The 12,210-nt window shown below is 51.1% G+C and overlaps 1 protein-coding gene across 1 annotated transcript; it reads right to left on the bottom strand.

Moving 5' to 3' along the window:
- Positions 1–1,703: 1,703 nt before the first annotated feature.
- Positions 1,704–11,062, bottom strand: Ung (uracil DNA glycosylase). Its single transcript, XM_005078936.4, has 7 exons — positions 10,846–11,062; positions 10,208–10,414; positions 9,465–9,560; positions 5,338–5,435; positions 4,922–5,010; positions 3,928–4,106; positions 1,704–2,711 (listed from the first exon to the last, which is right to left on the bottom strand). The coding sequence occupies exons 1-7, from the start codon at positions 10,963–10,965 to the stop codon at positions 2,571–2,573; spliced, it is 930 nt and encodes a 309-aa protein (XP_005078993.1). The 5' UTR covers positions 10,966–11,062; the 3' UTR covers positions 1,704–2,570.
- Between the last annotated feature and the right edge of the window lie 1,148 nt (positions 11,063–12,210).

Raw genomic sequence — 12,210 nt, 5'->3', positions numbered from 1 at the left:
ATTGTGTAGATTCAGGGACCTGTTTGGGTCAAGCTTGGCAGCACCACCCACTGACCCATCCATCTCACTAGCCCTTCAACAGTTTAAGACATTTTAAATAACATTAATTATGTCTAGGTGTGTAGGTCTTCGGCCAAGTATGTGCACATGAGCCCAGGTGCCCAATCCAGAGCACAGGTGTTAGGGAGGGCTGGGAGCCACCTGAGCGCTGGGACTAAACTCAGGTCCCCTGGAAGATGAGCAAGTGCTTCCCAAGTGGGGCCATCTCTCCAGCTCAGTGTGGGGTTGTGCTGGCTAGACTTCAGTAAAGTTCTAATACGACACAATTAAGGGTCACCTGAGGAGGAACGTCAATCGAGAAAATGCTTCCTTAAGATTGGGATGTAGGCCAGGTGGTGGCGCACTCATGAGGCAGAGGCAGGCGGATCTCTGAGTTCCAGGGCAGGATCCTAAGCTACAGAGAAACCCTGCCTCAAACTTAAAGATTAGGTAGGCAAATCTGTTGTGTCCCCCGCCCTCCCCCCCAACACAGGCTTTCTGTGTCACAGCTCTGGCTGTCCTGGAACTCAGAGTGCTGGGATTAAGAAGCATGCGCCACCACCACCGGGCTGGGGGTCCCTGGTGGCACACCACAAAGCAAGTCAAGCAAGCCAGGAAGCAGCATTCCCCAAGGCCTCTCCATCAACCCATCATTCTTGTCCTCATTTCCCTCAACTGTAAGACCAAACCTTTCCTTTCCCCAACTGCTTCTGGTATTTTATCACAGCATAGGCATAAGGCCGGGTGTTTTATCTGCATGTCTGTCTGTGCACACATGTACGTGGTATTCAAGGAGGCCAGAAAACAAAACTGGAGCTAGGAACAAAACCCTGTGCTTTCGGTCACCAAGCTACCTCTCCAGCCCGTCTGTATTTTCAAGACAGGGTTTCTGTGTAGCCCAGGCTGTCCTAGGACTCAATAGATCCATCCACCTGTCCCTGCCCTCAAAGGTATGTGCCACAGCTGCCAGGCCAGCCCTTGTTATTAAAACAGTCAATAGCTGGCTGCCCCTTGCCTTTCAATGTAGTTCTTACAGCCCTGCACAGGAAGGGGTCACCCTAGTGGGCAGAGATGGGGCCTCTCACTTTACCTTTGAGTAAGGGAGTTCATCACATGGCTTATGGGGGAGCCTCTGAAGGGACCAACAGGCAAACCCAAGTATCTGCATCCTCAAGGAGCCTATTTGTTGACCCCAAACATGGAATCTTAAAGTCGCCCCTGTAGACAGAGGCCAGGAAGGAAAGTTCCCAAACCACATATAGTTGCTCTTCACCGGCACTCAGCCACACCCTTTCCCTTTAAGCATCGGCTTGCTTTCTCAATCACCAGGGAAACCCACCTGCATCTAGACAGCAAGGGCCACCTGTTAGCTGATGGATCAGTGGCACCTGACACTCATTCCCAGGTAGAAGCCAGTCAGGATAGGCAAGTTGAGATCCCAGTCTCCAAAGGTTGGGACCCCCTCCAAACTGTTTCTTCGGGGGTCCCCAGCAGACCACTGCCCTGGTCAACCTGCCTTTAGCAACAGTGTAGCAAGCTGCTCCAGGCTGACAGTGGGCGACCCGTGGAGAGCTACAAATAGGGGCGGTCCTTCCTGCCATGAGTAGGTGACAACAAGCACAGGGCACCTATAGACAAATGCGGAAGAACAGCAGACACAAAGACAAACTCCAATGTTTTTATTATCCTGCCCAAGCGAAGTCACTGCTCTCGCCAGCTGGGCCCACCGGATCCAGGCTGAGGTACAAATCAGTAGATCCGTCTCTCAAAGGATTGAACACACAAATGTACCCACATACCTTGTAAAAAACAGTCTATGTTGCAGAAAAATAAAATCTGTGGATTTGGCCCATAAAAACCAGCACCCTGGGGTTGTATCCCCAGTATCACACAAACCAATGGCTGGCAATCTGCTGTGGGAAAACCCCAACTCCACAGGCACTGGAAGAACCCCCACCCCACCTCATCTGAAAGAAAACCAACCCTGTCCTCTGCTTTAACTTTACTACTTGCTTAAGGCAAAGACCTGGATAAGCAGCAGGACAGCAGCCACTCCTCCTGAGCCGTGGGAGATACACCCCTCTCTTTGTAATCAAGAAAGACTCTCAGGATCTAAAAACACCCAAGGGCTCCCTCCTTTCGAGACAGAGGGCCTTTAGAAGCACACACCGGGACACCTTGTAACCTCTACATCTAAAGGCAAAAGCGAAGAGCAGCAGGCATCAAAAAGGTGCACATCTCTCCCCCTACCCAAAACAGCCACAGGACCAAGTATGTGCCCACTGGTCTGTGAGAAGTGGGCATGTTTGGCCAGGCCACTCTGCCTGGCACAGAGGTCAAACCTAGCGGCAGTCCAGAGGTCTGGCTGCTAAAGCCGTGGTTTCTGTGACTGGCTGGCTGGCGACTGCTTTACAAAGATCTCTCCCATTTTCTTCACACACAGGGACATTTTCAGTAACTCCAAACCAGCCAATGCTTCGGTGGGTGGCAGCCTCAGAACCACTGCTGGAAAGGTGACCTGCGCTGCAGCATCACAGCTCCTTCCAGTTGATGGGCGTCTTGCCAGACTTCTGGAGCAGTTCATTGGCTTTAGAGAAATGTCTGCATCCAAAGAAGCCCCTGTACACCGACAACGGGGAGGGATGGGCTGTTTGCAGGACATGGTGACGCTTCTGAAAAAGAACAGAGTTCAGTGTGGCAGCTGGCACCCTCTCAACATAGCCATGGCCACCGCACCTCGAGGCAGCTGTGCATGTTCTGCCCCACCCACTGCAAGCTGAAGCTCACATTTGTGTGCTGGCCCCGAGGCACAGGGCACCATCTGCAATGATAGATGGCTACACCTCAGTGCCCAGTCACTCTTGCTGACTGGATTCAGGCCACATTTGTGGGAGCTGTGAAGCATGGACCTACAGAGGAGCTGAAAGGCACCACATGCAGCCGTGCTAAATTCAAAGCCAGGCGGCTGCGAGCTGCCATACGCAGTGCTGGGAACAGAACTCTAGCCCTCTGTAAGTGCTCCTAATGCTGAGTCCTCTCTTCAGCAGCCACTGTCTGGCCCCATGATAACACTGGGTGAGTGTCCCCACCCTCAAAAGCCACTCTGAGATTTGACACATACCAGGTTCAGTCTCACTGCAGCCGTGATGCACCTGTCCCCTGGAGACCCTGGTAAACGTCAACCCCCCTTCCTACCTCTGCCCTACTGTCTACGTCCACCTGCAGTCATCACTACAGAGAAATACTGGAGTCCAGCCCAGGAGCGAAGGCAGAGGCAATATGAAGAAGTATTGGGACATTTCAGAGACACAGGTGCCTGGATTCACTGGTAAGACAGGATTTACTGGGAGGAAGGGTGAGAGGGAAGACGTTGGCTCAGGCTTTCTCGGGGACTTGGTGACAGGTTAAGTGAGTGTGCAGTCTTGAAAGCAGACACGGGAAGGAGAAAATGGAAGCGCTCTGGTGGGCATTCACCTGCAGTGCTCCAGCAGAAGTGCTCACTCACTGTTCCAGGCATTCGTGAGTAAATCCTATCTGATTCAGTGGAATGCCTGTTTTCTGTATGGTCCCAAGTTTCTCAGAAGCAGAACACTTGCTTTATTTATCAAGCATTGCATCACATGTAGACACACGGTGCCAGGGACCACGGTGTCCTTACTACAGGGCAGGCTAATACTTCTATGTATGTCACTAACTGCAATGAGGCATAGCGATCATTTCCACGGCATCTCATTCCATAGCCCAGGCTGGCCAGGTCCGCAACTCATGGCACTCCTCCCACCTCAACCTCCTAGGTATGGGAAATCACATAAGCCACCACAGGTAGACCTCCTATGGCTGTACACACTATCGGGTCCCGAGGTCCCCTGGCTCTCTGTAGACACATACCCTATCGATGGCACTGCCTTTCTTCTGAGCATAAGAGCCCCAGAGCAGGAAGACAAGGCCATGCAGGTTCTGATTTAGCCAGGACACAACTGCATCAGTGAACTGCTCCCAGCCCCTCTCCTTATGGGAATTGGCCTGGTGGGCGCGGACAGTGAGGACAGCATTGAGGAGGAGGACACCTGTGAACACAGTGGGGAGAAAGGTTAGGAAGCAGCACCAACTGACCATGCACCTCACAGAGACTCAGGGCAGAAGTGAAATCAGGCCATAAAGAGAATGTTTCAACACGACCAGCAGTGACCTCTGAGCCAGACTCGGGGCGTTTTGTTTCATATCTGCCCCCTTGGCATCTTCCAGTTTTGGGTAGCAAACAAAAACCAAAGTGTTCAAGCCGGGCGTTGGTGGTGCACGCCTTTAATCCCAGCACTCGGGAGGCAGAGGCAAGTGGATCTCTGTGAGTTCGAGACCAGCCTGGACTACTGAGCAAGTTCCAGGACAGCCTCCAAAGCCACAGAGAAACCCTGTCTCGAAAAACCAAAAAAAAAAAAAAAAAAAAAAAAAAAAAAAAAACCAACACAAAACCAAAGTGTTCAAAAATACATATCCTAAATGTTGATGGCAACAAAATTAAACTGTTAGAAGCCAAGAACAAAGTGCCAGGAGCAAGCATGTTGAAACTAACAAACACATCAGGGCCTCTTCCTACAGCACCGTCATCTTTAAAGACACAGCAACAGGACTAGAGATGGCTCAGCAAGTAAGAGCGTAGCAACTCTCGCAGAGTTTAATCCCTGGGAGCCATGTTGGGCATATTACAACTGCCTTCCACCAGCAAGCAAGCACGCACGCACACCTACATGCATAGTATACAGGGAGAGAGGGAGAGGCAATAAATTAAAAGCAAACAAGAGAGAGAGAGAGAGAGTGTGTGAGAGCGAGCGCACAGGCAGGCTACTGGCATTGGTCCCAAATAGGCCTAGGTAGGCTTGGTTACCTTGTCTGGCCCACCCTGACAAATCCCCATGGCCAGGATGAACAAAGCCATCGATGTCTGTAGACAGCTCTTTAAAAATGTTTTCCAAACTGAAAACAAGGCAGAGAAAAACACAATCAATCAGAATCTCCGACAGTTGATAAATTCAACTCTCCAAGGTGAGCGTGAAAAGGTTAGAAACAAGCCAGGGTGGGAAGGACGAACAGCGCCAACACTGACAGGTCATCTACTATTGACCTCCACCATGGTCTGCACTCAAGACTGAAAATCAGATGCACTGTGGAAGACCTAAGTACGGCGTCACAACCCACCTTCTATTTCTCTGAATATGTATAAACCCCCCAGAGCAGTGCCACCCCGACAACGCCCCCCATGATGTGTCCTGTGGACTGAGGCCAGCCACACTGTGGGTGTACCTGGGCGGAGGCGGAACTGGCCTTTGGACACTGAAGCAGAGCCCGTGAGCTTGATTAGGTCCATGATAGGGATCTTGTCCCAGAATAACAACCTTCACCTGTGAATGCAGAGATCAGACAACACTGGGTTCAGTTCAGAGGGACACACAGTGGTCACTCAGACGTACACAATGAACAGCAGAGCCCCACTAAAGGCCCAACTGAGGAACCCAAAAGGCGCAAGCAGCCCACCACACACTAGCAACCACATTAACAACCCATCCTTCAGCCGGGTGGTGGTGGCGCACGCCTTTAATCCCAGCACTCGGGAGGCAGAGGCAGGCAGATCTCCGAGTTTGAAGCCAGCTTGGTCTACAGAGCAAGTTCCAGGACAGCCTCCAAAACAATACAGAGAAACCCTGCCTCGAAAAACCAAAAACCAAAAAAAAAAACCAAAACAAACAAACAAAAAAACCCAACAACAACAACAACCCCCCCACACACAAACAAAACAAAACCACACACAAAACAAACAACAACAACAAAAAAACCAAAACCAAAAAAAAAAAAAAATCCTTTACTCAGTGGCCTTGATGCAATGGCTCACTTAGGAGTTTGGTATTTTCTTGCCTCTCACATGACAAAACTTTTAACACAGAGAACTACTCAGAAACATATGGAGGGACCATTCCAGTCCATCACAAGTCAGTACCTCACAAGGTGAAGGGAGGTGGCCATTGCAAGCTAATCATTTCTCAGTACCATGTGAGCACACAGACCACACGAACACAGCCCATCACCTTTGCAGATAACGATGTCAAAAGGCTGGACACTCCTAGGCCTGCTACCACTTACTGTAGCGGCCTCTCTTGGCAGTCAGCCGGTCTCTCGTTATGGAAAAACACTGATGGGCAAAAGAATCCAATCTAAGCTTTCACAGACCTGCACTCAACAATTGATGCTCCACAGGACTGAATGAACAACATTAACAGAATGAGGCCAGATCAGAAGCATGGGAGTGGCTGGCAAGCCGTGAACTCTCTTGGGTGTGGAAAGGTTGGCCTCTTCTGCTTCCCTTCCTCTCTATGGCTAACACCCCTGTCCCTTAGAATTCTCCTGCAGGCTTTGATTCCCACTGTGCAGCTCTAGACGGTACAGAATCTGGGCACACACAACTTTCTGCTCTCCCTGAGCCCATGTCCTCACCAGGTGTCTAAGAACAAGGACCAAGAGTCCCACGGTCCACTTCCTGAGGTACAATCTGTGGGGTTTGCTCAGGGCCAGGTGGACTGCAGCATAACTTCATCAACTACTTTACAGTTACTGGACTAACGTGGATGTTTACCAACTCTTAAAGACAATGAGAGGCAGAGGCAAGGCTGGGGCACAAGACATCCCTGCTTAGAGAGCACCACGTTGCACTTCCAAGTCATGCAGCCAAGACACAAACTGAAGTGACCGGCGGGTAACTGACACAGGCAGAGGCAGGCAATAGGCAAAGAGCCTGCAAGTACCACCCAGGACCCCTGACCAATTGAAACAGAGCTCACCGCTTTCCAGGAGTAGAAAACAGAGACTAGCAGACCTGGGAGGGATGTGGCGGGGCCAGGAAGAGCAACCTTTTTTAAAAAAATTATTTCTTTTTACATTTCAACCCCAGCCCCCCCCTCCTCTATCTGCTACTCAGAGAGTATAAGGCCTCCCCAAGGAAGTCTACTAAGTCTGTCTCATCATCTCATTGAGGCAGGACTAAGGCACCTCTCCATATAGCATGGGCCCCACTAAGTCAGTTTGTCATTAGTGTTAGATCTTGCACCCACTGCCAGTGGCCTCATATATTTCCCTGTGCAGCTCTCTGACTGTCTTGGAACTCATTCTGTTAAGGCTGCCTCTGCCTCGAGGCTGGGATTAAAGGAGGAGCAACTTCTATTACTCTACAGCACAGTATACTAATTGCAATTGACAATGAAATACGTCAAAACAGGAGCAAAGACTGGGATGTTTCCAATACAGTGCAAAGGGCTGCAGATGGTGTGGCAGTTAAGAGCACTCGCTGCTCTTGCAGAAGACCTGGGTTCATTTCCCAGCACCCATATGGCCCTCTTCTGGCCTCCAAAGGCACTGCATACATGTGCTACACAGATACACATGCAGGCAAAAATGCATGGAAAATAATAGTCTATTAAAAAAAGGAAAATAAAGATAAATCTCTGAGGTAATGACTGTGCCAAATGTCCTGCAATGTCACCATACCTATAAAGCATGTACAACCAGTATGTGCTCATTAAAAATAAAACTTGGAGGGCTGGAGAGATGGCTCAGTGGTTAAGAGCACTGACTGCTCTTCCAGAGTTCAATTCTCAGCAACCACATGGTGGCTCACAACCACCTATAATAGGATCTGATGCCCTCTCCTGGCTTGTAGGTATATATGCAGAGCATTCAATTCATAAAATATAAACACAATAAAATCTTAAAAGAAAAAAAACATAAAACATGGAGTTGAAATGGTTCAGCAGGTAAAGGCCTGAGTTCAATTCCAGAACCCAATGGTAGAGGTAAAGAACTGACACCTGTAAGTCTTCCTGACTACCACAAGTATAGTGCACACTCCTAATAAGGGGTTAAAAAAAAAAAAAGATGCACTTAAAGCTGGAGAGATGGCCCAGTGGTCAAGAGCACTAGAGCACTGGCTGCTCTTCCAGAGGATCTGGGTTCAATTCCTGAACCCAACACCCACAGGGCAGCTCACAACTGTCTGCAACTCAAGTTCCATGGGATCTGACACCTTCACATAGACAAACATACAGGGAAAACACAAATGCACTTAAAATACAAATTAATTTAAAACAGAGAGAGAAAAATGGAAGGATTCTGCACACCGAAGGTCTTGAGAACAAGACAGTCCAAGGGAATGCTGAGATGAGCCAGGACCAGCCACTCAGGCTGCAAGACCAGCCACCTGAGAGGTGGAGACAGTGTATCAAAAACTGAAGACTGTGGTTCAATGGAAAAGCACAATAACCGAGACTGTAAGTTCTATTCCCCAGGTCTGCAAGCCAAACAAAACCAAACACAAAAGGCCCACTAAACCAGAAATTGTAGGTCAGCCTGATCTACAGAGTATGTTCAAAGCCTGCTTGGGGGACTTAGATCTGTCAAAATAAAAAGGGCACAGCTGAGTCGTAGAAAGCACTTGCACAGTACCGAGGTCCTGGTTCAAACCCCAGCATAACTAACAACAAAAGCTATGATGGCAACACTAGTTACAGAGGTCTGGCCCTCTAGGCCCAAGGCAATGCAGTCTTCACCCAAATCCACTTGCCCAAGAGCTGAGCTTAAGGGTCCAGACTCAACAGCAGAGTCTGCACCTGGGACAGGGTGGATGACACTCAGGTGAAGGTTTTGGAAGTTGATCACACGCTTGTTCTATTACTAACTGGTTCTGAGAAAGTCTGGATGAGGAAGACAATGAAGTCAGGACACCAGAGTCGGAGTTACCAAGACACTTGCCATCCATATGACTGACTGAAGGCTGGCTTCGAATGAGCCATTCAGTTGGATGGTCAGATTAACCACGGGACTTCACGGATGCTAGGCAAGCTATCTGAATTAAGTACCTCAGACCATCCTTCTTGTGTCTGTATAACACATAACAGCACTTGTTTTTGCCTTTTGTTTTATGGAGTCAAGGTCTCAAGTAGCCCAGGGTGGCCTCCCAACCCCCAAGTGCTCAAATTATTGGTATGTGTTAGCACAAGGCTTCTCTCTGAATTTTCCCCACAATGAACACATTATGTGAACAGAAAGACCCTCACTTTTCCAATCCCACTGACTACAACCAAGACTGAAATAACCTTGGTGGTAATATATAATAATGGGACAATTTAAAAGGAAAAAGTAAGCATGCAAGCAAATGTATTTTTCCTTTTGTTATGGAAAACAGCAGTTATGGTTAACAACTGCTAGAGTTAATTCAGCAGTGCAAGGGTGGACTGCCGAGGCCCGGCACGGCCTTTCATGCTCAACACAAGCAAAACTCACAATTTCCGGGTTACTACTAAATCATTGCCCCTGGTTTCACATCAGTGTTTGTAATTAGGAAATGTCATTTGATTCTTCCCTAACCAGACCCCAGCTTCACTTACATCTCTGATGTCACACATCTGGGTCCACGTGAACACCTGCTCCGGGGGTGGATAGACCTTGTGATGTTTTCTTTCTTCAGCAACAAATCCCATTAGCTGATTTCAAAGATAAACGAGGCTTAAAAGCAGAGTCCCACCAGAAAGTATAACAATTGAGTTTAAAAACCTTTTTATAAAATGTGTTTGAAACCTTGCATGTTTTTTTTGCACGATTTAAACCAAAACTTTAAATTTTTTTTTTAATCAACCCAAGCAGGGCACCTGTTCCCCTCTGTAACAGCCTCATCCCTTTTACTCTGGGCTGAATCAAGGTTGTTTGCCAAACTACTTTCATTTCAGTGACCCCGCCTTTTCTTTTCTTTGGTTCTCAGCTCCAGACCCTTCAGGCTACCAAGGATCAGCATTACAGCCCGGGGCTCCGAATCCAAAGGGCCAAAGGTCATTTCATTCAGCCCAGTTGATGGTGTACTACGCCAGGGTTTCCTGGCGTGCAAACCAAACGGCTTACAAAAACTTGTGAGCGTAGCTGGCGCCAAGCCCGCCAATCCCCGGCCCATGTGAGGGGGTGACTCCCCAAATTGTCCTGCACACGCCCTCCTCCCCATAATAATACCAAGCCAGGAGGATCAGAATCTCAACGCCCATCTTGGCTGCAAGGTTTGCTTGAGGCCAGCCTGGGTTCCGGCTTCTCCATGCAAGGAGGCTGCAAACTACAAGCGCCCAGCAATGCAGGCTGCACGCACCTTGATGAAGTACGGCTTCCCGAACTCTCCGCTCAGGTGCTTCTTCCAGCTCTCGCCGAAGCCGGCGGGCACGTTGCGGGCAGCGAGTCTGAGCAGGGCCGCGGCCTTGTTCCTCTGGATGCGGTCGAGCTGCTCCGCGCTGAGCGGCGACGAGGGCGGCGTGGCCGGCTCGTCCTGCCCGACCCGGGCCTTCTTGGCTGGGCTGGCCTGCCAGGAGCCGGGGTCACGAGTGAGACTCCGCGGTCTTGTCCCCCGAGGCGCGCGCAGGCTCCGCGCCAAGCCCAAAGGCCGCGGCCCGAACACGCCCATGGCCGAGCGGATCCGGGGTGAGCCGCCGCCGCGCTCCGCCCGCCCAGCGCCCGAGGCCCACGCGGCCTTTTCGCGGCAAAACCGCTCCCGCCCCCTGCCACCTCTGATTGGACCACATGAAGGGAGGGGCGGGGATGCTGCACACCGATTGGCTCGGCGGCGGCCAAACCCCGTTTACATTGGCTGGCGTCTCGGCATGGCGGCCGCCGGACGCGCGCGGCTGTTTTGAACGCGTAAAGCGTCCGGTTCTGGCTGAGCAGCGGCGTGCGCGGTGCTCCTGACCGGGAACCTCGTCGTCCCCGAGTCCCGCACTGTCCCGCACGCCTCACCTCATCGCCGCAGTCCTCGGCCGCCACGTCGGTCCCCAGGGCCGGCTCCGGGCTGCGCGTGCTCCGCTTCCCAGTGGGAGTCGGGGAGAAGAAGGAGTAGAGGGTCTTCTGGCCGATCATGCCTGCACCGAGGGCCGGGCTCCGGGACGCTTACAGCGGCGCTCACACTTGGCGCTCGGCCGCCCGCGCCAGTTGCAACTGGGGGCGGGGAGGCTGGCAGGGCTGGGGGCGGTGTGGCCCAGCGCGCATGTGTGGGAGGGGCTGCGGCCCCGCCCCTGGCGAGGTGGGGCTTGCGGGGCCCGCACAGCTACCTTGCCCGCGCGTCCTTGCTCCGAGTCTCACTGATGTCACTGTAAAGATTGGAGACTTACAGGCCTCGGAGGTTGTTCCTCCTCCCCAGACACAGCTCTCCTCCTTCCCCCCTTTCAGTCTTGGGCGTTGAACTCTGGGTCTTTGCTGCATGCCGGGCAGCCACTTTGTACCACTCCCGCGCTTACCTCCCCACATTCCAGATCTTTAACACCTTTCAGTTATCCACACACCCTGCCCCCCAGTAAGACCCCAACTCTAGGCTTGAGCAGTCCCAGCTGTTCTTTTCTACCGAGTGATCTTTTGAGGATGTAGGTTAAACCTCCCTGTGTCTCTGAGCGGCGGTAAGCCCTGTAACCCCAGCATCTGAGAGGTGGAGGCAGGAGGATCCGAACCCCATTGCCCATATTGGTTACATGGGTTTGTTAGAGGCCCGGCTGGGCTACAGCTCTCGAATCTTAACCGACTAGATTCTCAACATCTTAGCCGTTCTCCTGGCTGTTCTCCAGCAGTCCCTCAGGGGTCTTCGCACCCCGTGCCCTTTGTCCTACACCTGGAAAGCTTCAGTCCTGGTTAGGGTCCTCCCCTGTGAGGTCTTCTGCCCCATCCCACCCCCAGGCTGTCACCCGGCTCATAACTTCCATACTATACAAAGTGATTTCTCTCTCTCTCTCTTCCTTCCTTTCTGTGTGTGAGATCTCATTTCTTACACTGTTCTTTTTCTGTTTCCACCTCCCAAACACAGTGTGGGTGAGGTAGGACCTGTGTCTTGCTGGAAGGTGCGGGAGTCCAGGACAGGAAGTGCTTTTTAGGGACAGGAAGTGCTTTTAGGAAGTGAGCCGCCATCACAGAGCAGCATGTGCTCCAACAGGCAGCAGGTCATAGACACATACTTTCTCTCTGGCCGTACGACCCCACTACCAAGTGAAGTAAAGTCATCGACAGAAAAAGTTTGAGCATGAGTATTTTAGTGATTTTGCTGTGTCACTTAGAGCCAGAAATGACTGCCACACACCAGAATACTCAGCAGCAATAAAGGGGGAAAACCGGTGCAAA

The sequence above is a fragment of the Mesocricetus auratus genome, unplaced genomic scaffold (assembly GCF_017639785.1).
Source record: "Mesocricetus auratus isolate SY011 unplaced genomic scaffold, BCM_Maur_2.0 Super-Scaffold_100025, whole genome shotgun sequence".
NCBI lineage: Eukaryota > Metazoa > Chordata > Mammalia > Rodentia > Cricetidae > Mesocricetus > Mesocricetus auratus.
This window is presented reverse-complemented; position numbering and strand designations above follow the sequence as displayed.